General features: G+C 46.8%; 1 protein-coding gene across 1 annotated transcript in view; it reads left to right on the forward strand.

Moving 5' to 3' along the window:
• The window catches only part of NPR2 (natriuretic peptide receptor 2), a 103258-nt gene that overhangs the window by 43771 nt on the left and 32932 nt on the right, over window positions 1–26555 (forward strand). Inside the window, exons 8-19 of the mRNA XM_069963384.1 lie at window positions 3379–3499; window positions 6444–6518; window positions 6809–6886; window positions 8413–8517; window positions 11451–11522; window positions 13617–13776; window positions 16009–16164; window positions 16317–16485; window positions 16568–16714; window positions 25513–25636; window positions 25714–25782; window positions 25934–26108. Of these exons, the coding sequence (XP_069819485.1) occupies window positions 3379–3499; window positions 6444–6518; window positions 6809–6886; window positions 8413–8517; window positions 11451–11522; window positions 13617–13776; window positions 16009–16164; window positions 16317–16485; window positions 16568–16714; window positions 25513–25636; window positions 25714–25782; window positions 25934–26108 (1451 nt within the window). The remainder of the gene's footprint in view (window positions 1–3378; window positions 3500–6443; window positions 6519–6808; window positions 6887–8412; window positions 8518–11450; window positions 11523–13616; window positions 13777–16008; window positions 16165–16316; window positions 16486–16567; window positions 16715–25512; window positions 25637–25713; window positions 25783–25933; window positions 26109–26555) is intronic.

The raw sequence follows: 26555 nt of genomic DNA on the forward strand, positions 1-26555 counted from the left end.
TAGGTAAGGATAGTGACATAGGAGAAGGGTTGGTAGGTAAGGATAGTGACATAGGAGAAGGGTTGGTGGGTAAGGATAGTGACATAGGAGAAGGGTTGGTAGGTAAGGATACTGACAGGAGAAGGGTTGTTGGGTAAGGATAGTGACATAGGAGAAGGGTTGTTGGGTAAGGATAGTGACATAGGAGAAGGGTTGTTGGGTAAGGATAGTGACATAGGAGAAGGGTTGTTGGGTAAGGATAGTGACATAGGAGAAGGGTTGTTGGGTAAGGATAGTGACATAGGAGAAGGGTTGGTAGGTAAGGATAGTGACATAGGAGAAGGGTTGGTAGGTAAGGATAGTGACATAGGAGAAGTGTTGGTAGGTAAGGATAGTGACATAGGAGAAGGGTTGGTAGGTAAGGATACTGACAGGAGAAGGGTTGTTGGGTAAGGATAGTGACATAGGAGAAGGGTTGGTAGGTAAGGATAGTGACATAGGAGAAGGGTTGGTGGGTAAGGATAGTGACATAGGAGAAGGGTTGTTGGGTAAGGATAGTGACATAGGAGAAGGGTTGTTGGGTAAGGATAGTGACATAGGAGAAGGGTTGGTAGGTAAGGATAGTGACATAGGAGAAGGGTTGGTGGGTAAGGATAGTGACATAGGAGAAGGGTTGGTAGGTAAGTATAGTGACATAGGAGAAGGGTTGGTAGGTAAGTATAGTGACATAGGAGAAGGGTTGGTGGGTAAGGATAGTGACATAGAATAAGGGTTGGTGGGTAAGGATAGTGACATAGGAGAAGGGTTGGTAGGTAAGGATAGTGACATAGGAGAAGGGTTGGTAGGTAAGTATAGTGACATAGGAGAAGGGTTGGTAGGTAAGGATAGTGACATAGGAGAAGGGTTGGTAGGTAAGCATAGTGACATAGAAGGGTTGGTGGGTAAGGATAGTGACATAGGAGAAGGGTTGGTGGGTAAGGATAGTGACATAGGAGAAGGGTTGGTAGGTAAGGATAGTGACATAGAAGGGTTGGTGGGTAAGGATAGTGACATAGGAGAAGGTTTGGTAGGTAAGGATAGTGACATAGGAGAAGGTTTGGTAGGTAAGGATAGTGACATAGGAGAAGGGTTGGTAGGTAAGGATAGTGACATAGGAGAAGGGTTGGTAGGTAAGGATAGTGACATAGGAGAAGGGTTGGTGGGTAAGGATAGTGACATAGGAGAAGGGTTGGTAGGTAAGGATACTGACAGGAGAAGGGTTGTTGGGTAAGGATAGTGACATAGGAGAAGGGTTGTTGGGTAAGGATAGTGACATAGGAGAAGGGTTGTTGGGTAAGGATAGTGACATAGGAGAAGGGTTGGTAGGTAAGGATAGTGACATAGGAGAAGGGTTGGTAGGTAAGGATAGTGACATAGGAGAAGTGTTGGTAGGTAAGGATAGTGACATAGGAGAAGGGTTGGTAGGTAAGGATACTGACATAGGAGAAGGGTTGGTGGGTAAGGATAGTGATATAGGAGAAGGGTTGTTGGGTAAGGATAGTGACATAGGAGAAGTGTTGGTACGTAAGGATAGTGACATAGGAGAAGGGTTGGTGGGTAAGGATAGTGACATAGGAGAAGGGTTGTTGGGTAAGGATAGTGACATAGGAGAAGGGTTGGTAGGTAAGGATAGTGACATAGGAGAAGGGTTGGTGGGTAAGGATAGTGACATAGGAGAAGGGTTGGTAGGTAAGTATAGTGACATAGGAGAAGGGTTGGTAGGTAAGTATAGTGACATAGGAGAAGGGTTGGTGGGTAAGAATAGTGACATAGAATAAGGGTTGGTGGGTAAGGATAGTGACATAGGAGAAGGGTTGGTAGGTAAGGATAGTGACATAGGAGAAGGGTTGGTAGGTAAGGATAGTGACATAGAATAAGGGTTGGTAGGTAAGGATAGTGACATAGGAGAAGGGTCGGTAGGTAAGGATAGTGACATAGGAGAAGGGTTGGTAGGTAAGTATAGTGACATAGGAGAAGGGTTGGTAGGTAAGGATAGTGACATAGGAGAAGGGTTGGTAGGTAAGCATAGTGACATAGAAGGGTTGGTGGGTAAGGATAGTGACATAGGAGAAGGGTTGGTGGGTAAGGATAGTGACATAGGAGAAGGGTTGGTAGGTAAGGATAGTGACATAGAAGGGTTGGTGGGTAAGGATAGTGACATAGGAGAATGGTTGGTAGGTAAGGATAGTGACATAGGAGAAGGTTTGGTAGGTAAGTGACATAGGAGAAGGGTTGGTAGGTAAGGATAGTGACATAGGAGAAGGGTTGGTAGGTAAGGATAGTGACATAGGAGAAGGGTTGGTAGGTAAGGATAGTGACATAGGAGAAGGGTTGGTAGATAAGGATAGTGACATAGGAGAAGGGTTGGTAGGTAAGTATAGTGACATAGGAGAAGGGTTGGTGGGTAAGGATAGTGACATAGGAGAAGGGTTGGTAGGTAAGTATAGTGACATAGGAGAAGGGTTGGTAGGTAAGAATAGTGACATAGGAGAAGGGTTGGTGGGTAGGGATAGTGACATAGGAGAAGGGTTGGTGGGTAAGGATAGTGACATAGGAGAAGGGTTGGTAGGTAAGGATAGTGACATAGGAGAAGGGTTGGTGGGTAAGGATAGTGACATAGGAGAAGGGTTGGTAGATAAGGATAGTGACATAGGAGAAGGGTTGGTAGGTAAGGATAGTGACATAGGAGAAGGGTTGGTAGGTAAGGATAGTGACATAAGAGAAGGGTTGGTAGGTAAGGATAGTGACATAGGAGAAGGGTTGGTAGGTAAGGATAGTGACAGGAGAAGGGTTGGTAGGTAAGGATAGTGACATAGGAGAGGGCTTGGTGGGTAAGGATAATGACACAGGAGAAGGGTTGGTAGGTAAGGATAATGACATAGGAGAAGGGTTGGTAGGTAAGTATAGGGACATAGGAGAAGGGTTAGTGGGTAAGGATAGTGACATAGGAGAAGGGTTGGTAGGTAAGGATAGTGACAGGAGAAGGGTTGTTGGGTAAGGTTTGTCTGTTGCTGGTGACACAATAGGGGTGATATTCCTGGAGGGGTGAGTAATATGGGGAATGATTTCTTGTTACTAGATAAGTGGCCCAAACAATGGAAACTGCAACTCAATATTTCCAGATGTAAAATAATGCACTTGGGGAGGAGGAATCCTTTATCCAGCCTCATATTGGCAGTTCGGTGTTAGTGAAGACTTTAGGAAAGAAGGATTTAGGGAGAGGTAATACTCTATTGTGTAACTAAAGGCAGAGCTCTATTTCCTTTTGGAGGTGCCACATCTAGTGGGTGGGATCATGCTGTACAGTGGGAGAAGTCGTCATAATGACATTCGGTGGGTCACTTATCTATCTGTCCACAGGAAGCTGATGCTGGAGAAAGAATTGGCGAGCATGCTGTGGAGGATCCGCTGGGAGGAGCTGCAGTTTGGGAACTCTGAGAAATATCACAAGTGTGCCGGAAGCCGCCTGACCCTGTCACTAGTGAGGGCACCTTATCTTAGCTCCTTCCCCATTCACCAACAATCACCTTACGTATCACCCCATACACCGATTATCATCCCATACACCAATTATCACCCTACGTATCACCCCATACACCAATTATCACCCTACGTATCACCCCATACACCAATTATCACCCTACGTATCACCCCATACACCAATTATCACCCTACGTATCACCCCATACACCAATTATCACCCTACCTATCACCCCATACACCAATTATCACCCTACCTATCACCCCATACACCAATTATCACCCTACGTATCACCCCATACACCAATTATCACCCTATGTATCACCCCATACACCAATTATCACCCCATACACCAATTATCACCCTACGTATCTCCCCATTCACCAATTATCACCCCATACACCAATTATTACCCTACGTAACACCCCATACACCAATTATCACCCTACGTATCACCCCATACACCAATTATCACCCTACGTATCACCCCATACACCAATTATCACCCTACGTATCACCCCATACACCAATTATCACCCTACGTATCACCCCATACACCAATTATCACCCTACGTATCACCCTATACACCAATTATCACCCTATATATAACCCCATACACTAATTATCACCCTAGTTATTACCCCATACACCAATTAACGCCCTAGTTATTACTGTGTTGTTCTGGTTACACGGCTGGGATTCTAGAAAATTTTTACTCCTGGAGAATTATCAGAACAGAAAATTTCCCCTAAAATATAACTTTTAGGGTGGATTCATGCGTACCATATGCTGCAAGTTTGTCAGTGAAATCCACTGTGATACTGATTTCTACTTAAGTCTATGGCATCCATTCTTGCGGTGGATTTTCATTCCACTCTGAAGATATAGAGCCAATAATAGACTATGCCTACCTGTCACCCCCCCCCCCCCCCCCCCCCCCGCTTCTCCGGGTTCAGCGCCAATGGGCGCCTACTGCAGCCAGAAACAACAGCCTACATATTGATCCCTATTCTGTGTTCAGGGGGGAAGAAGAATCAGGTTAAGATGGTGTTGGATGGCCAGACATGCTATGCGATTACACAGGGAGATATCTGCCCCATTTTGCAATTAATCGCTCTGTGGAAGGTTCTTGAGAGTGAGACCTGGACACAGAATGGTCTTAGGGTGAGATCAGGACCCAGAAATAACACCAACAGTCTCTATATAGATCACTACTCTGTGTGCTAGGGGTGTACGATAATCGCCTTAGGGTGAGACCTGGACATAGAATAGTCATCCATATAGAAACCTTGTTTCTGGGTCTAGGTACCACTCTAAGACAAGTCTCATATGGCGACAAAACACAGAATAGTGATCCTTGTGGAGACTGTTGTTGTTTGTGTCTTAAGGGTTTACGAGACTTGTTTCTGTGTCCTAAGGGTCTACAAGACTTGTTTCTGTGTCCTAAGTGTCTACGAGACTTGTTTCTGTGTCCTAAGGGTCTACAAGACTTGTTTCTGTGTCCTAAGGGTCTACAAGACTTGTTGTTTCTGTGTCCTAAGGGTCTACAAGACTTACTGTTTCTGTGTCCTAAGGGTCTACGAGACTTACTGTTTCTGTGTCCTAAGGGTCTATAAGACTTACTGTTTCTGTGTCCTAAGGGTCTACGAGACTTACTGTTTCTGTGTCCTAAGGGTCTACGAGACTTACTGTTTCTGTGTCCTAAGGGTGTACGAGACTTGTTTCTGTGTCCTAAGGGTCTACGAGACTTGTTTCTGTGTCCTAAGGGTGTACGAGACTTGTTTCTATGTCCTAAGGGTGTACGAGACTTGTTTCTGTGTCCTAAGGGTCTACAAGACTTGTTGTTTCTGTGTCCTAAGGGTCTACAAGACTTGTTGTTTCTGTGTCCTAAGGGTCTACGAGACTTGTTGTTTCTGTGTCCTGAGGGTCTATAAGACTTACTGTTTCTGTGTCCTAAGGGTCTACGAGACTTGTTGTTTCTGTGTCCTAAGGGTCTATAAGACTTACTGTTTCTGTGTCCTAAGGGTCTACGAGACTTGTTGTTTCTGTGTCCTGAGGGTCTATAAGACTTACTGTTTCTGTGTCCTAAGGGTCTACGAGACTTGTTGTTTCTGTGTGCTAAGGGTCTACGAGACTCGTCTTAGGATGAGGCCAGAACCCAGAAACAACATCAGTCTCTCTATGACTCACTATTCCGTGTTCAAGGGGTGAACGAGAATCATTCTCTAAGGGATGAAACTATGGCCCATCCATTCTGAGAGCCCAGAACTAAGAGCTGCTTTACACGGCAGGACGATCACCAAGTAATTGGCACTCGTCTATAAAGTCTTTAGAAGGCTCCAATAATTATAGGACTGGGCCACATGCACTGGACCATCTGTACAGCTCGGTAACGTCATGATACTCTTCCCCATGTTCCCGTTTACACTAATGACCCTGAAGACCTTAATGCCCGTACAAAAGATGCGACCAGCTGACAAATGGGCGATTTCTCGTTTGTTGGCCAATTGCTCCCTGGTTCAGTCTGATATGAGGAGAAAAAAACAAAAATGGAGGACAAGGCACTACTATATCAGTAGAGTGGGGTGCTCAACCCAATATGACATGAAGAAAACCATATAGATCAACAAACAAAGGAAAAGCCATGTCACACATACAGGGGTGGCACATCCCCAAAGAAAATGATGAAATAAATTGTATGTGAAAATGAAAAAATGATACAGATTTTATTAGTACACAAAAACTACAAAGTGCAAGACATACATGATCAAATCAATTAAACCCACAACATACATGATATGAAGAGAGGTAACACTATAACAAGCTCCATGCCACAAAGGGGGATAAACTGCAAGACGTTAGAAGCAAGATTAGGGGTCCTATGCCCCCTCCATGTCGAGACGCCAGCCTCGCCTTGTGTGTGACTGTCTTGCTTTGTCCTAGAGAGGCTCCAGTTATGGTTCCCTGATGACGGCTCACGGAAAATACCAAATCTTTGCCAACACTGGACACTTCAAGGTGATCACTCTCACAAGTCACTGTAATCTCTCTAGACTTCTCCACCTCTCTCCCTATCATTTCTGGCTTTGACTGTCTCTTCAATCACCTTTTGATTCTCTCTTTTCTTCCCTGACTGCTCTCTCTTTTGTCCTATCTCTTGCTCTGGCCATACACATGTGATAAGTGTCAGTGAACCATCTGTATTGGGGGATCAGCTGAGAGTTATAGAAGTGTACAGGTCGCTTTAGTCTATGCGGTCTCCACCCTATAGAGCCCATCTCACTGTCTCTTTTGCCCTTCTCTTTCAGGGTAATGTGGTTGCCGTTAAGCATGTGAATAAGAAGCGCATAGAACTGACAAGGCAGGTCCTGTTTGAGCTCAAACATGTAAGTATGACGCTGTGATAATGATTCCTGGTGACACAGAATTGTTTGGAGAATGATCCTCAATATCGGGAATATACAGTATGCAAAAAACAAAAGGATGGACGGCACTGCGCTGGTCAGAATAGCTTCAAGCTGGTGGGTGCACGTCCCAACAGAAGTCGATCCCCGGCTTCACTGGATATCCAAATATAGGCAAGAGGACGGCACTCCAATCGTATGAAAGTGATGGTTTATTCACCCAATCACGTACAGCGACGTTTCCACTCTAACCTGAGTCTTTTTCAAGCACGTACATAGTGGAATCCCAGAGATATTTATATGAGGGGGTGCACCCCCAAGGTGTGTCTCTCAATAAGTGACATCATAACATCAATAAAGAACACTATGAGTTGTTGTGTAACACTATACCGATGAGCGCTTAAGCACAATTGTGTTCTTTATTGATGTTATGATGTCACTTATTGAGAGACACACCTTGGGGGTGCACCCCTTCATATAAATATCACTGGGATTCCACTATGTACTTGAGTGGAAACGTCGCTGTACGTGATTGGGTGAATAAACCATCACTTTCATACGATTGGAGTGCCGTCCTCTTGTCTATATTAGGAATATACAGTAGATGTGGCTCTGAATGTCAATCAGCTGCTCCTAAAGCCAGGAGAAAAGGTGATGTACTTAGAGGTGTGATGGTTATATAACATTGCTGCTATGTAAAGCTCAGTATACTGCTCAGTTCTGGGAGAATGATGGAGCTAAAGACGGTACAAATAAGAGTGGATGAACCCATAGGAGGACGGAGCATCTTATCGTTGGGAAAAACAACTAGTGACCGGGCCATAAGGACCCAAGGAAGGACAATCGGAGACTGAGGACAGGGTAAATGGGGGCCAATGGAGAACGGCTGTGGATCAGGGTCATGGGGGGGGGGAGCTAAGGAAGGACAACCAGGGACAGGGTTATAGGACCTAAGGTAACTGGGGATAAGAGGACCCAAGGAAGGACATGTAGGCATAGTATTGTGGGAGCCCAAGAAAGTACAACCAGGGATCAGAGACTGGGTCATTTATAGGTGGTAAAAGCTAGCCCGCCTGGTCCAACCCCACAGAAGAGCTGCTGTACGCCAAACTTATTATTGGCTATCATAGAAAAAAAGTCAGATTACACAGCACATGGCAGCTTGCTGACGGCAGGTCCCCAAAGTCAGAGGGCCCATGTGACCCCTGTCCACCCCTAGAGTGTCTACAATGGGCAGGTGAGAATCAGAAAAGGTTTATAAAGTCCTAGTTCTATTTTCTTGCCCCCTTTATGCACATGCATTCTCCTCCTCTGGTTGATGGACCTTCTTGATCTTCTTTCATCTATGGACCTCATTTCTGTGGGGCAGAGGATGGGTCCATAACATATCTGGAGCTCTGCTTTAAGGGGCCCTCAGGTTGTAGTAGCCCATGATGTTGTTTCCTTCCCTTGCATTGTACGTGGTCTTCAATTTCTTCTGAACAGATTTTCTCTCTTCTTGTCCACAGATGAGGGACGTGCAGTTCAACCACTTGACTCGGTTCCTTGGTGCGTGCATTGACCCTCCAAACATCTGTATCGTGACCGAGTATTGTCCCCGGGGCAGCTTACAGGTGTGAGAAGAGTTGTGCATATAGGAATGTAGGTGTAGTCCATGTCAGGTGGTCAGCGCCATCTAATAAAGGACCACACGTATAGTAGTGGCCGCTGAGGGGCCTGGAGATTAGGGATGGAGCAGGGGCAAAGTGTTATTACAGAAAGGGTATAACACATCTGGGGAAAAGTACTGATATCAGGGCCGAAAGCGGCCAAAACACACGGAGCAGTCAGAAGGTTCCCTCCATTGTTCATTCATGTAATAATCGTCAGAAATCAGACTGAGAAAGACATAGAAGACATAGAAGACATAGAGGACATAGAAGACATAGAGGACATAGAGGACATAGAAGACATAGAGGACATAGAAGACATAGAGGACATAGAAGACATAGAAGACATAGAAGACATAGAAGACAGAGAAGACATAGAAGACATAGAGGACATAGAGGACATAGAGGACATAGAAGACATAGAAGACATAGAGGACATAGAAGACATAGAGGACATAGAGGACATAGAGGACATAGAGGACATAGAGGACATAGAAGACATAGAGGACATAGAGGACATAGAGGACATGGAAGACATGGAAGACATAGAGGACATAGAGGACATAGAGGACATAGAGGACATGGAAGACATGGAAGACATAGAGGACATAGAGGACATAGAGGACATAGAGGACATAGAAGACATAGAAGACATAGAGGACATAGAGGACATGGAAGGCATGGAAGACATAGAGGACATAGAAGACATAGAGGACATAGAGGACATAGAAGACATAGAGGACATGGAAGACATGGAAGACATAGAGGACATAGAGGACATAGAGGACATAGAGGACATAGAGGACATAGAGGACATAGAGGACATAGAGGACATAGAGGACATAGAAGACAGAGAAGACATAGAGGACATAGAGGACATAGAAGACATAGAGGACATAGAGGACAGAGAAGACATAGAGGACATAGAGGACATAGAGGACATAGAGGACATAGAGGACATAGAAGACATAGAAGACATAGAAGACATAGAGGACATAGAAGACAGAGAGGACATAGAGGACATAGAGGACATAGAGGACATAGAGGACATAGAAGACATAGAGGACATAGAGGACATAGAAGACATAGAGGACATAGAGGACATAGAAGACATAGAAGACATAGAGGACATAGAGGACATAGAAGACATAGAAGACATAGAAGACATAGAGGACATAGAGGACATAGAGGACATAGAGGACATAGAAGACATAGAAGACATAGAAGACATAGAGGACATAGAAGACATAGAAGACATAGAAGACATAGAAGACATAGAGGACATAGAGGACATAGAGGACATAGAGGACATAGAAGACATAGAAGACAGAGAGGACATAGAGGACATAGAAGACATAGAGGACATAGAGGACATAGAAGACAGAGAGGACATAGAGGACATAGAAGACATAGAGGACATAGAGGACATAGAAGACATAGAAGACATAGAAGACATAGAAGTCATAGAAGACATAGAAGACATAGAAGACATAGAAGACATAGAAGACATAGAGGACATAGAAGACATAGAGGACATAGAGGACATAGAAGACAGAGAGGACATAGAGGACATAGAAGACATAGAAGACATAGAAGACATAGAGGACATAGAGGACATAGAAGACATAGAAGACATAGAAGACATAGAAGACATAGAAGACATAGAGGACATAGAAGACATAGAGGACATAGAAGACAGAGAGGACATAGAGGACATAGAGGACATAGAGGACATAGAGGACATAGAGGACATAGAGGACATAGAGGACATAGAGGACATAGAGGACATAGAAGACAGAGGACATAGAGGACATAGAAGACAGAGAGGACATAGAGGACATAGAAGACATAGAAGACATAGAAGACATAGAGGACATAGAGGACATAGAGGACATAGAAGACAGAGAGGACATAGAGGACATAGAAGACATAGAAGACATAGAGGACATAGAAGACATAGAAGACATAGAAGACATAGAAGACATAGAGGACATAGAAGACATAGAGGACATAGAAGACATAGAGGACATAGAAGACATCATACGGCAGCAGAGCAAGAAAGTTCACCAACGATACTCTGACAAGTCAGTGACCCTATGAGAAGCCTCTCCAGCCATGTTGTCACACACAGGTCACCACAGGTCAGTGACCCTATGAGAAGCCTCTCCAGCCATGACGTCACACACAGGTCACCACAGGTCAGTGACCCTATGAGAAGCCTCTCCAGCCATGATGTCACACACAGGTCACCACAGGTCAGTGACCCTATGAGAAGCCTCTCCAGCCATGATGTCACACACAGGTCACCACAGGTCAGTGACCCTATGAGAAGCCTCTCCAGCCATGATGTCACACACAGGTCACCACAGGTCAGTGACCCTATGAGAAGCCTCTCCAGCCATGATGTCACACACAGGTCACCACAGGTCAGTGACCCTATGAGAAGCCTCTCCAGCCATGACGTCACACACAGGTCACCACAGGTCAGTGACCCTATGAGAATAGCCAACAGTTTGCCGAGGGAAAACACTAATGTCAATGACTTGTGAGCTTCGCTGTATAGGGTGGAGAAGAGCATGAGACAAGGACAGGGGGCAGGAAATAGGGAAGCTACAGGGGGCAGGAAATAGGGAAGCTACAGGGGGCAGGAAATAGGGAAGCTACAGGGGGCAGGAAATAGGGAAGCTACAGGGGGCAGGAAATAGGGAAGCTACAGGGGGCAGGAAATAGGGAAGCTACAGGGGGCAGGAAATAGGGAAGCTACAGGGGGCAGGGCATTGGACGGGTACTAGAATCAGCCCATGGGGCAAGTACACAGGCAGTGAGAACAGATGCAGAAGAGGATTATAGGTGAGCAGTAACAACACAGAAGCCATATTTATATTCTCTCTTCCCAGGATATTTTGGAGAATGACAGCATCAACCTGGACTGGATGTTCCGGAACTCCCTGATCAATGACATTGTCAAGGTGAGATCTCCTGTATCCTCTGCACTGCTGCTTCAGGCACAGTCATCAGGAGGGCAAGTACGCACAGCGATCAGGAGGGCAAGTACGCACAGCGATCAGGAGGGCAAGTACGCACAGCGATCAGGAGGGCATATACGCACAGTTATCAGGAGGGCAAGTACGCACAGCGATCAGGAGGGCAAGTACGCACAGCGATCAGGAGGGCATATACACACAGCGATCAGGAGGGCAAGTACACACAGTCATCAGGAGGGCATATACGCACAGTCATCAGGAGGGCAAGTACACACAGTCATCAGGAGGGCATGTACACACAGCGATCAGGAGGGCAAGTACACACAGTCATCAGGAGGGCATGTACACACAGTCATCAGGAGGGCAAGTACACACAGTCATCAGGAGGGCATGTACACACAGTCATCAGGAGGGCATGTACACACAGTCATCAGGAGGGCATGTACGCACAGTCATCAGGAGGGCATGTACGCACAGCTATCAGGAGGGCAAGTACGCACAGTGATCAGGAGGGCATATACACACAGCGATCAGGAGGGCATGTACGCACAGTCATCAGGAGGGCAAGTACACACAGTCATCAGGAGGGCATGTACACACAGCGATCAGGAGGGCAAGTACACACAGTCATCAGGAGGGCATATACACACAGTCATCAGGAGGGCATATACACACAGTCATCAGGAGGGCATGTACACACAGTGATCAGGAGGGCAAGTACACACAGTCATCAGGAGGGCATGTACACACAGTCATCAGGAGGGCATGTACACACAGTCATCAGGAGGGCATGTACGCACAGTCATCAGGAGGGCATGTACGCACAGCTATCAGGAGGGCAAGTACGCACAGTGATCAGGAGGGCATATACACACAGCGATCAGGAGGGCATGTACGCACAGTCATCAGGAGGGCATGTTCACACAGTCATCAGGAGGGCAAGTACACACAGTCATCAGGAGGGCAAGTACGCACAGTGATCAGGAGGGCATATACACACAGCGATCAGGAGGGCATGTACACACAGTCATCAGGAGGGCATATACACACAGCTATCAGGAGGGCATATACACACAGCGATCAGGAGGGCATGTACGCACAGTCATCAGGAGGGCATATACACACAGTCATCAGGAGGGCAAGTACACACAGTCATCAGGAGGGCATATACGCACAGTCATCAGGAGGGCATATACACACAGCTATCAGGAGGGCATATACACACAGCGATCAGGAGGGCATGTACGCACAGTCATCAGGAGGGCATGTACACACAGTCATCAGGAGGGCATATACACACAGTCATCAGGAGGGCATGTACACACAGTCATCAGGAGGGCATATACGCACAGTCATCAGGAGGGCAAGTACGCACAGCTATCAGGAGGGCAAGTACGCACAGTGATCAGGAGGGCAAGTACGCACAGTGATCAGGAGGGCAAGTACGCACAGTGATCAGGAGGGCATATACACACAGCGATCAGGAGGGCAAGTACGCACAGTGATCAGGAGGGCATGTACGCACAGTCATCAGGAGGGCATATACACACAGTCATCAGGAGGGCATGTACGCACAGCGATCAGGAGGGCATATACACACAGTCATCAGGAGGGCATGTACGCACAGCGATCAGGAGGGCAAGTACGCACAGCCATCAGGAGGGCAAGTACGCACAGTGATCAGGAGGGCATATACACACAGTCATCAGGAGGGCATATACGCACAGCTATCAGGAGGGCAAGTACACACAGCGATCAGGAGGGCAAGTACACAGTCATCAGGAGGGCATATACGCACAGTGATCAGGAGGGCATATACACACAGTCATCAGGAGGGCAAGTACACACAGTCATCAGGAGGGCATATACGCACAGTGATCAGGAGGGCAAGTACGCACGTCATTTGGGGGGGGGGTAAGAATTTAGTTTGCTGATGTCATCTCCAGTTTTTACTTCTACAACAATATTTGTGGATTTCTTTATTCTAAAAACAGGAATTTTTTACCCTGTGAACTACCTTCACCCTGATTGGCTGCTGCAGGAGGTCCTCCCATTTGTAATATTCTCTTTCTCCGGCAGGGGATGTGTTTCCTTCACCGCAGCATCATCGCATGTCATGGGAACCTGAAGTCCTCTAACTGTGTGGTGGACAGCCGCTTTGTGCTGAAGATCACCGACTATGGGCTGGCCAGCTTCCGCTCCACCTGTGACGCTGATGATGTCTATGCCTTGTATGCCAGTGGGTGTGAATGTCCCCTATGTTTACCGTTACACTTTAGTGTATTATAACTTCTCACAAGATTACAAAATGTCTTGACAGATTATATCTGCTGCCCCATCTACAGCCTGTACGCTGAATGTCCCCTTTATTAGAGCCTTCTGTATATCTGAGCAGCCATGTTTCTCTATAGAGATCTGGATCCATCTGACCGGCCATGTTTCTCTATAGAGATTTGGATCCATCTGAGCAGCCATGTTTCTCTATAGAGATCTGGATCCATCTGAGCAGCCATGTTTCTCTATAGAGATCTGGATCCATCTGACCGGCCATGTTTCTCTATAGAGATCTGGATCCATCTGACCGGCCGTGTTTCTCTATAGAGATCTGGATCCATCTGAGCAGCCATGTTTCTCTATAGAGATCTGGATCCATCTGACTGGTCATGTTTCCCCACAGAGATCTGTATCCATCTGAGCGGCCATGTTTCTCTATAGAGATCTGGATCCATCTGAGCAGCCATGTTTCTCTACAGAGATCTGGATCCATCTGACCGGCCATGTTTCTCTATAGAGATCTGGATCCATCTGACCGGCCGTGTTTCTCTATAGAGATCTGGATCCATCTGAGCAGCCATGTTTCTCTATAGAGATCTGGATCCATCTGAGCAGCCATGTTTCTCTATAGAGATCTGGATCCATCAGACCGGCCATGTTTCTCTATAGAGATCTGGATCCATCTGACCGGCCATGTTTCTCTATAGAGATCTGGATCCATCTGAGCAGCCATGTTTCTCTATAGAGATCTGGATCCATCTGACTGGTCATGTTTCCCCACAGAGATCTGTATCCATCTGACCGGCCATGTTTCTATATAGAGATCAGGATCCATCTGACTGGTCATGTTTCCCCACAGAAATCTGGATCCATCTGACCAGCCATGTTTCTCTATAGACATCTGGATCCATCTGACCGGCCATGTTTCCCCACAGAGATCTGGATCCATCTGACCAGCCATGTTTCTCTATAGAGATCTGGATCCATCTGAGCGGCCATGTTTCTCTATAGAGATCTGGATCCATCTGACCGGCCATGTTTCTCTATAGAGATCTGGATCCATCTGAGCAGCCATGTTTCTCTATAGAGATCTGGATCCATCTGACCGGCTGTGTTTCTCTATAGAGATCTGGATCCATCTGACCGGCCATGTTTCTCTATAGAGATCTGGATCCATCTGAGCAGCCATGTTTCTCTATAGAGATCTGGATCCATCTGACCGGCCGTGTTTCTCTATAGAGATCTGGATCCATCTGAGCGGCCATGTTTCTCTATAGAGATCTGGATCCATCTGAGTGGACATTTTTTTTTCCACAGACATGTTTTTCGACCGCTTAGTGATAGAAATTCGAGACTCCAGAGAAGGCAAAAATTGTAATTTTTTCTTTTTTTCTGAATCTGGTCATGTGGTGTTATCTGTAGCCAGAAGTGGGCAGTTTTCTGTTCGGATAGGTTAGTCGGATTGTATTTGCTGCAGTTTCCTTACTTTGCTCCACCTGTTCATCAGAACCATTAATAACACCCTCCTCGGAACACTTTTGGTGATGACTTGTTTCGATCCATAGGATGCCCTCTAGCTGGGAGTTTTTTCTAAATCTCAACATTCTCAGTATATTTACACAGCAACATCAGAAAACCCCAGCGGCTGACCGTGAGCTCTGGCTTCGGCGAGTCTACCCTCAATGACCAGGCTTTGTTACAAGTCGAACACATCACTAGAATGTGGATTCACCCTAAAGCCCCTATTACACGGAGCGATGGGAGGGAGCAAGCGAGTGCATGCTCCAGCGCGGGGGGCTGCGGGTCAGGTCTGCCCAGGTGATCTCTAGATCGTCCGAGCAGCCCATAGGAGATAGTGGAGGTCTGCTGCCGCCACTCCTTTTACACGGAGCCACGGAAGCATACCGCTGCTATCATCATGCATATCGGCTGATCGTTGTCTTCCATTACACGAGGCGATTATCTTCCTAACGGGCAATATCGGCCGATAATGGCTTTGTGTAATAGGGACTTTAGACTGATCCATGATGTTATTCTGTGCTTCGGGGTCACGGGTGTTTAGTCAGCGGAGACAATCCTAACGGCAGTGGGCTGAAATAAAGGGCCATTCAGTTTATATCACATTGTGAATGATAAAATCTTTCTGTAACAAGCTCTCTAGACCTGGCAGCAATATGGGGTTTTTTTCTGTATCCAGAAAAGCTTTGGACGTCTCCTGAACTGCTACGTATGGGGAGACCCCCACCTCAAGGCACTCAGAAGGGCGATGTGTACAGTTTTGGGATCATACTGCAGGAGATTGCACTGCGAAATGGAGCGTTTTACATCCAGGGCATGGACCTTAGCCCAAAGGGTAAGGTCAGGTGCAATCCATGGCTTGCATCAGCATTGTAGCTTTTCTATGTAATGTACATGTGCTGGGAGTCAAGATGGGGTCAACCTTGTTAGCCCATTCTCTCCCAAGCTGCATCCACTATAGATATCTAGCACTGCACTTTCTTTCAGAGATTGTTCAGAAGGTCAGAAATGGACAGCGGCCATACTTCAGGCCAACGGTGGACACCGGCTGTCACAGTGAGGAGCTGGGGATCCTGATGGAAAGGTGCTGGGCCGAGGACCCCCTAGAGAGACCAGACTTCAACCAGATTAAGATCTACATCTGCAAGTTCAACAAGTGAGTTCTTATGGGACACCACCCGGGGTGCTCTCATCCACACCCTATAATGGGGTGACCTATGTTCTCTTGTGTGTTACAGGGAGGGCACAACCAGTATTCTGGATAATTTACTATCTCGCATGGAGCAATATGCAAACAACCTGGAGAAATTAGTCGAGGAGAGGACACAAGCGTATCTGGAGGAGAAGCGCAAAGCAGAAAATCTGCTCTACCAGATCTTGCCACAGTGAGTATCGCCATAGTGCAGCGGGAACCCCCCAAAGCAAATCATGGTCCCCAAAACCTTGTATAGCAAAAAAACACTGAATAGTCCACAAGACAGTACAGAAACATGCACATCCATGACGGGTAACCGGAGAAGAGTCTGGCGTCCATACCAGTAATGTATGCCCTCATGTACCTCGGGGGTAACAATCTACATAGATTTATATGCCACAAGGCCAATTTAGCCAGGGACGCCTCACTCGCACCGCCACATATTTTTGTGCACCAGATTTTGAGTCCTCAATTTTCTGATCACGATCCACAAAAAATGTCAGCAGTGCATCTGTAGTGTCAGTCGTATTTTCTGCAGATCTGTAAAAATAGTGGAAAAAAAAGGAGAAATGGTCAAAATCAGGACAATAGCTAAAATTGTGGATCTGCATTTTATTCGGATGTTACGGAGGAAAAGTCCTCAGATCCCCCAAAAATAGGAATCCTGTAGACTTCTTGGTGAATAGGATTTTATTTTACATAATAATCAAGAAAAAAAGATACAAACTGGGTCCCGGTGAGAGAAACTCTCAGAACTAGAATCATGGCCACGAGCGAATGAAAAACCCCAATATACGAAATTCCATCTGTGATTGTACAGGATTACTATGTGATTGTACAGGATTACTATGTGATTGTACAGAATTACTATGCGATTGTACAGAATTACTATGCGATTGTACAGGATTACTATGCGATTGTACAGGATTACTATGTGATTGTACAGGATTACTATGTGATTGTACAGGATTACTATGTGATTGTACAGGATTACTATGTGATTGTACAGGATTACTATGTGATTGTACAGGATTACTATGTGATTGTACAGGATTACTATGTGATTGTACAGGATTACTATGTGATTGTACAGGATTACTATGTGATTGTACAGGATTACTATGCGATTGTACAGAATTACTATGATTGTACAGGATTACTATGCGATTGTACAGGATTACTATGCGATTGTACAGGATTACTATGCGATTGTACAGGATTACTATGCGATTGTACAGGATTACTATGCGATTGTACAGGATTACTATGCGATTGTACAGGACTACTATGCGATTGTACAGGATTACTATGTGATTGTACAGGATTACTATGCGATTGTACAGGATTACTATGCGATTGTACAGGATTACTATGTGATTGTACAGAATTACTATGATTGTACAGGATTACTATGTGATTGTACAGGATTACTATGTGATTGTACAGAATTACTATGCGATTGTACAGAATTACTATGCGATTGTACAGAATTACTATGTGATTGTACAGGATTACTATGTGATTGTACAGGATTACTATGCGATTGTACAGGATTACTATGCGATTGTACAGGATTACTATGCGATTGTACAGGATTACTATGCGATTGTACAGGATTACTATGCGATTGTACAGGATTACTATGTGATTGTACAGGATTACTATGCGATTGTACAGGATTACTATGCGATTGTACAGGATTACTATGTGATTGTACAGGATTACTATGCGATTGTACAGGATTACTATGTGATTGTACAGGATTACTATGTGATTGTACAGAATTACTATGCGATTATACAGAATTACTATGCGATTGTACAGGATTACTATGCGATTGTACAGGATTACTATGTGATTGTACAGGATTACTATGTGATTGTACAGGATTACTATGTGATTGTACAGAATTACTATGTGATTGTACAGGACTACTATGCGATTGTACAGAATTACTATGTGATTGTACAGGACTACTATGTGATTGTACAGGATTACTATGCGATTGTACAGGATTACTATGCGATTGTACAGGATTACTATGTGATTGTACAGAATTACTATGCGATTGTACAGGATTACTATGTGATTGTACAGGATTACTATGTGATTGTACAGAATTACTATGCGATTGTACAGGACTACTATGCGATTGTACAGGATTACTATGTGATTGTACAGGACTACTATGCGATTGTACAGGATTACTATGTGATTGTACAGAATTACTATGCGATTGTACAGGACTACTATGCGATTGTACAGGATTACTATGTGATTGTACAGGATTACTATGTGATTGTACAGGATTACTATGTGATTGTACAGGATTCCATCTGTGATTGTACAGAATTACTATGTGATTGTACAGGATTACTATGTGATTGATTGTACAGGATTACTATGCGATTGTACAGAATTACTATGCGATTGTACAGAATTACTATGTGATTGTACAGGATAACTATGCGATTGTACAGGATTACTATGTGATTGTACAGAATTACTATGTGATTGTACAGGATTACTATGCGATTGTACAGAATTACTATGTGATTGTACAGGACTACTATGTGATTGTACAGGACTACTATGTGATTGTACAGGATTACTATGTGATTGTACAGGATTACTATGTGATTGTACAGAATTACTATGTGATTGTACAGGATTACTATGTGATTGTACAGGATTACTATGTGATTGTACAGGATTACTATGTGATTGTACAGGATTACTATGCGATTGTACAGGACTACTATGTGATTGTACAGGATTACTATGCGATTGTACAGAATTACTATGCGATTGTACAGGATTACTATTCGATTGTACAGGATTACTATGTGATTGTACAGGATTACTATGTGATTGTACAGAATTACTATGCGATTGTACAGAATTACTATGCGATTGTACAGGATTACTATGCGATTGTTCAGGACTACTATTCGATTGTACAGGATTACTATGTGATTGTACAGGATTACTATGCGATTGTACAGAATTACTATGCGATTGTACAGGATTACTATGCGATTGTACAGGATTACTATGCGATTGTACAGGACTACTATGCGATTGTACAGGATTACTATGCGATTGTACAGGATTACTATGCGATTGTACAGGATTACTATGCGATTGTACAGGACTACTATGCGATTGTACAGGACTACTATGCGATTGTACAGGATTACTATGCGATTGTACAGGATTACTATGCGATTGTACAGGACTACTATGTGATTGTACAGGATTACTATGCGATTGTACAGGATTACTATGTGATTGTACAGGATTACTATGTGATTGTACAGAATTACTATGCGATTGTACAGGATTACTATGTGATTGTACAGAATTACTATGCGATTGTACAGGATTACTATGCGATTGTACAGAATTACTATGCGATTGTACAGGATTACTATGTGATTGTACAGGACTACTATGTGATTGTACAGAATTACTATGTGATTGTACAGGATTACTATGCGATTGTACAGAATTACTATGCGATTGTACAGAATTACTATGTGATTGTACAGGATTACTATGCGATTGTACAGAATTTCTATGTGATTGTACAGAATTTCTATGTGATTGTACAGAATTACTATGTGATTGTACAGGACTACTATGTGATTGTACAGAATTACTATGCGATTGTACAGGATTACTATGCGATTGTACAGGATTACTATGCGATTGTACAGAATTACTATGCGATTGTACAGGATTACTATGTGATTGTACAGGATTACTATGCGATTGTACAGAATTACTATGCGATTGTACAGGATTACTATGCGATTGTACAGGATTACTATGCGATTGTACAGGACTACTATGCGATTGTACAGGATTACTATGCGATTGTACAGGATTACTATGCGATTGTACAGAATTACTATGCGATTGTACAGGATTACTATGCGATTGTACAGAATTACTATGCGATTGTACAGAATTACTATGCGATTGTACAGGATTACTATGCGATTGTACAGGATTACTATGCGATTGTACAGGACTACTATGTGATTGTACAGGATTACTATGTGATTGTACAGGATTACTATGTGATTGTACAGGATTACTATGCGATTGTACAGAATTACTATGCGATTGTACAGGATTACTATGCGATTGTACAGGATTACTATGCGATTGTACAGAATTACTATGCGATTGTACAGGATTACTATGCGATTGTACAGGATTACTATGTGATTGTACAGAATTACTATGCGATTGTACAGGATTACTATGCGATTGTACAGGATTACTATGCGATTGTACAGGATTACTATGCGATTGTACAGAATTACTATGCGATTGTACAGAATTTCTATGCGATTGTACAGGATTACTATGCGATTGTACAGGATTACTATGTGATTGTACAGGATTACTATGTGATTGTACAGGATTACTATGCGATTGTACAGAATTACTATGCGATTGTACAGGATTACTATGCGATTGTACAGGATTACTATGCGATTGTACAGGATTACTATGTGATTGTACAGGATTACTATGTGATTGTACAGAATTACTATGCGATTGTACAGGATTACTATGTGATTGTACAGGATTACTATGCGATTGTACAGGATTACTATGCGATTGTACAGAATTACTATGCGATTGTACAGAATTTCTATGTGATTGTACAGAATTTCTATGTGATTGTACAGAATTTCTATGTGATTGTACAGGATTACTATGCGATTGTACAGAATTACTATGCGATTGTACAGGATTACTATGTGATTGTACAGGATTACTATGCGATTGTACAGGACTACTATGTGATTGTACAGGATTACTATGCGATTGTACAGAATTACTATGCGATTGTACAGGATTACTATGTGATTGTACAGGATTACTATGTGATTGTACAGAATTTCTATGTGATTGTACAGGATTACTATGTGATTGTACAGGATTACTATGCGATTGTACAGGATTACTATGTGATTGTACAGGATTACTATGCGATTGTACAGGACTACTATGTGATTGTACAGGATTACTATGCGATTGTACAGAATTACTATGCGATTGTACAGGATTACTATGTGATTGTACAGGATTACTATGTGATTGTACAGGATTACTATGTGATTGTACAGGACTACTATGTGATTGTACAGGATTACTATGCGATTGTACAGGATTACTATGTGATTGTACAGGATTACTATGTGATTGTACAGAATTTCTATGTGATTGTACAGGCTGTTCTAACTATTCTGTTAAGTATTAGACCAATAATAAATGTACCGAGAATACCGAGAAAAGTAGACGCCAAAAGAAATAGGAGCGAGAGAAGAGAAGAGCGAGAAAAAGGGGAAAGGAAAGGGGGGGGGGGGGAAACCTTCACTCACGCATCTCAACAACCACAAATTGTATGAGCATCATGACCAGTGTTGAGAAATCCCAGAGGTCAGGTCTCCTGAGCCGCTAAAAGTATCCCAGGAAAACCGCATTTTAGTAACGTTTTTTATTAAATTATTGTATTATCCCCCAAAAGTTACACAAATCCCCAGTATACACCTATTACGGGAAATGCTTATAAAGTGCTTTTTTCCCTGCACCTACTACTGCGTCAAGGCTTCACTTCCTGGATGCCATGGTGATGTCCCTTCCTGGATAACATGGTGATGTCACTTCCTGGATAACATGGTGATGTCACTTCCTGGATAACATGGTGATGTCACTTCCTGGATAACATGGTGATGTCACTTCCTGGATAACATGGTGACGTCACTTCCTGGATAACATGGTGATGTCACTTCCTGGATAACATGATGACGTCACTTCCTGGATAACATGGTGATGTCACTTCCTGGATAACAGGACGATGTCACTTCCTGGATCACATGGTGATGTCACGACTCCCAGAGCTGTGCGGGCTGTGGCTGCCGGAGAGGATGATGGCAGGGGGATGCTCAGTGTCCCTCCAGTGCCCGGTGTCCCTCAGTGTCCCCCTGCCATCATCCTCTCCAGCAGCCACAGCCCGCACAGCTCTGGGAGTCGTGACATTACCATGTTATCCAGGAAGTGACAGCACCGTGTTATCCAGGAAGTGACATCACCATGTTATACAGGGAGTGACATCACCATGTTATCCAGGAAGTGACATCACCATGTTATCCAGGAAGTGACGTCACCATGTTATCCAGGAAGTGACGTCACCATGTTATCCAGGAAGTGACGTCACCATGTTATCCAGGAAGTGACGTCACCGTGTTACCCAGCAAGTGACGTCACCGTGTTACCCAGCAAGTGACGTCACCGTGTTACCCAGGAAGTGACGTCACCATGTTATCCAGGAAGTGAAGCCTTGATGCCGTAGTAAGTGCAGGGAAAAAAGCACTTTATAAGCATTTCCCGTAATAAGTGTATGTTGGTGATTTGTGTTACTTTTGGGGGACAATACAATAATTTAATAAGAATTTTCGCTGGACTTCTCCTTTAATAGAGACATGGCAATCAGTACAGTCCCCAGCAGAGGGAGAAGAGGTGGACGTCTGTCTGTGCGGAATAGCCTTTCTGGCCGCGGGAAGAAAGTGCTGCCGCAGTCCTCTTATATTGTTTGAAGGAGTCTCCTTGAAATGACACGAGAGCTAATGTCATGGACGGCTGAGCTGACGCAGAACCTGCCTTATTACAGGGATCCGATAGACTTCTAATGGGGGGTCTATGCCCCTATTATGGTCTAAATAGACACATAGGGGGAGATTCATCAAAGGGTGTAAATTTTAAACTGGTGCAAACTGGCCACAGCAACCAATCACAGCTCAGCGTCCAGCTCTGGTGAAAGAAAAGAGGAGCTGTGATTGGTTGCTGTGGCAAGTTTGCACCAGTCTAAAATTTACACCCTTTGATGAATCTCCCCCAGAGAAAGCAATGGGATAGAACATTTTGTGGATGTGTGAATGAAGCCTAATACCTGTAGGAGCGATGTAGTGCGGTTGGCATCTAGGGTCTTAGGATTTACATGTTCACTTCCATGCACAATACTGGGGGAGGGGGGCCGGGGGGCATGGCGTCTAGGTGACTGAGGGAGGGGGCCAGGGGGCATGGCGTCTAAGTGACTGGGGGCCGGGGGGGCATGGCGTCTAGGTGACTGGGGGAGGGGGGCCGGGGGGGGGCATGGCGTCTAGGTGACTGGGGGAGGGGGGCCGGGGGGGCATGGCGTCTAGGTGACTGGGGGAGGGGGGGCCGGGGGGGGGGAATGGCGTCCAGGTGACTGGGGGAGGGGGGCCGGGGGGGGCATGGCGTCTAGGTGACTGGGCGAGGGGGGCCGGGGGGGCATGGCGGCTAGGTGACTGGGGGAGGGGGGGCCGGGGGGGGGCATGGCGTCTAGGTGACTGGGGGAGGGGGGCCGGGGGGGCATGGCGTCTAGGTGACTGGGGGGAGGGGGGGCCGGGGGGGGGGGAATGGCGTCTAGGTGACTGGGGGAGGGGGGCCGGGGGGGGGCATGGCGTCTAGGTGACTGGGCGAGGGGGGCCGGGGGGGCATGGCGTCTAGGTGACTGGGGGAGGGGGGCCGGGGGGGGGGCATGGCGTCTAGGTGACTGGGGGAGGGGGCCAGGGGGCATGGCGTCTAGGTGACTGGGCGAGGGGGGCCGGGGGGGCATGGCGTCTAGGTGACTGGGGGAGGGGGGCCGGGGGGGGGCATGGCGTCTAGGTGACTGGGGGAGGGGGGCCGGGGGGGGGCATGGCGTCTAGGTGACTGGGGGAGGGGGCCAGGGGGCATGGCGTCTAAGTGACTGGGGGCCAGGGGGCATGGCGTCTAGGTGACTGGGGGAGGGGGGCCGGGGGGGGCATGGCGTCTAGGTGACTGGGGGAGGGGGGCCGGGGGGGGGGCATGGCGTCTAGGTGACGGGGGGAGGGGGCCAGGGGGCATGGCGTCTAGGTGACTGGGGGAGGGGGGCCGGGGGGGCATGGCGTCTAGGTGACTGGGGGAGGGGGGGCCGGGGGGGCATGGCGTCTAGGTGACTGGGGGAGGGGGGCCAGGGGGGGCATGGCGTCTAGGTGACTGGGGGAGGGGGGCCGGGGGGCATGGCGTCTAGGTGACTGGGGGAGGGGGGGCATGGCGTCTAGGTGACTGGGGGAGGGGGCCAGGGGGCATGGCGTCTAGGTGACTGGGGGAGGGGGGGCCGGGGGGGCATGGCGTCTAGGTGACTGGGGGAGGGGGGGCCGGGGGGGCATGGCGTCTAGGTGACTGGGGGAGGGGGGCCGGGGGGGCATGGCGTCTAGGTGACAGGGGGAGGGGGGGCGGGGGGGCATGGCGTCTAGGTGACTGGGGGAGGGGGGGCATGGCGTCTAGGTGACTGGGGGAGGGGGGGCGGGGGGGGCATGGCGTCTAGGTGACTGGGGGAGGGGGGGCGGGGGGGGCATGGCGTCTAGGTGACTGGGGGAGGGGGGCCAGGGGGGGCATGGCGTCTAGGTGACTGGGGGAGGGGGGCCAGGGGGGGCATGGCGTCTAGGTGACTGGGGGAGGGGGGCCGGGGGGCATGGCGTCTAGGTGACTGGGGGAGGGGGGGGCATGGCGTCTAGGTGACTGGGGGAGGGGGCCAGGGGGCATGGCGTCTAGGTGACTGGGGGAGGGGGGGCGGGGGGGCATGGCGTCTAGGTGACTGGGGGAGGGGGGCCGGGGGGGCATGGCGTCTAGGTGACTGGGGGAGGGGGGCCAGGGGGGGCATGGCGTCTAGGTGACTGGGGGAGGGGGGCCGGGGGGCATGGCGTCTAGGTGACTGGGGGAGGGGGGGCATGGCGTCTAGGTGACTGGGGGAGGGAGGGCGGGGGGGCATGGCGTCTAGGTGACTGGGGGAGGGGGGGCGGGGGGGGGCATGGCGTCTAGGTGACTGGGGGAGGGGGGCCGGGGGGCATGGTGTCTAGGTGACTGCGCTGACACTAAGCCTGGGCACACCTCATGGCTATAACGCACCTATTTTTCATGCAGTTCAGTGGCCGAGCAGTTGAAGAGAGGGGAGACGGTCCAGGCCGAAGCCTTTGACAGCGTCACCATCTATTTCAGTGACATTGTGGGGTTCACATCGATGTCTGCAGAGAGCACCCCCATGCAGGTAACACTTACAAACATGTCAGTCTTTAAGCGGTACACCTATGAAACGGATTTTTATAAGCCACTTGTCTCCCCCAGGTGGTCACCTTACTGAATGACCTGTACACATGTTTTGATGCTATAATAGACAACTTTGATGTATATAAGGTAAGAGTGGGCTCGCGAGGCCTGTGCGGGCGTCATGGTGGGCACTATGGACCCTCGGGATGGGGATGGACTTACCTATTATGTTACCTATATTGTTCTGTGGAGCTCGATGTTACGTCAGTCCATCATTATATTCCCTGCTCACCCACAGGTGGAGACCATCGGTGACGCCTACATGGTGGTTTCAGGGTTACCGGTAAGGAATGGGAAGCTGCATGCGCGAGAAATTGCCCGAATGTCACTGGCCCTCCTGGAAACGGTAAAAACCTTCAAGATCCGGCACAGACCGAACACACAGCTCCATCTGCGAATAGGAATCCATACAGGTACTCCGCCAGGTTTCTGGCCTCACCATCCAATCTTTATAAAGTTCTATAAACTCTTGTTGTATTGGGGTGAATTGCTGTGCACACTATGGCCTTAAGCCCCCCAAAACAATATCCTAACCACTATGTGAGGGAGCGATGCCGACCACCTTCTGCAGGTAAGGCCATCCAGAACGGCTCCAATCTGTGGCCACTGAGGAGTTAAAGAGGCCCCCTTCTCCCATGAGCCTGCTTTCTGTCTCCTTTTTCGGAATGTCTGGCGCCTCTGTACACGGCCCCGTATGAGATGAATCCACCAAGATTCACAGAAAACAGACTCGCAGATTCCTGACGTCAGGTGGTTGCATGACTAACGCCTCAAGGAATCCTGATTGTTCCGTCCTAATATAAAAGCCAATGGCCGCCCGACCCCCCACACCACCAGCACTGGTCCTCTGGGTGGGCCGC

This window comes from Dendropsophus ebraccatus, chromosome 3 (assembly GCF_027789765.1).
Source record: "Dendropsophus ebraccatus isolate aDenEbr1 chromosome 3, aDenEbr1.pat, whole genome shotgun sequence".
In the NCBI taxonomy this organism is placed as follows: domain Eukaryota; kingdom Metazoa; phylum Chordata; class Amphibia; order Anura; family Hylidae; genus Dendropsophus; species Dendropsophus ebraccatus.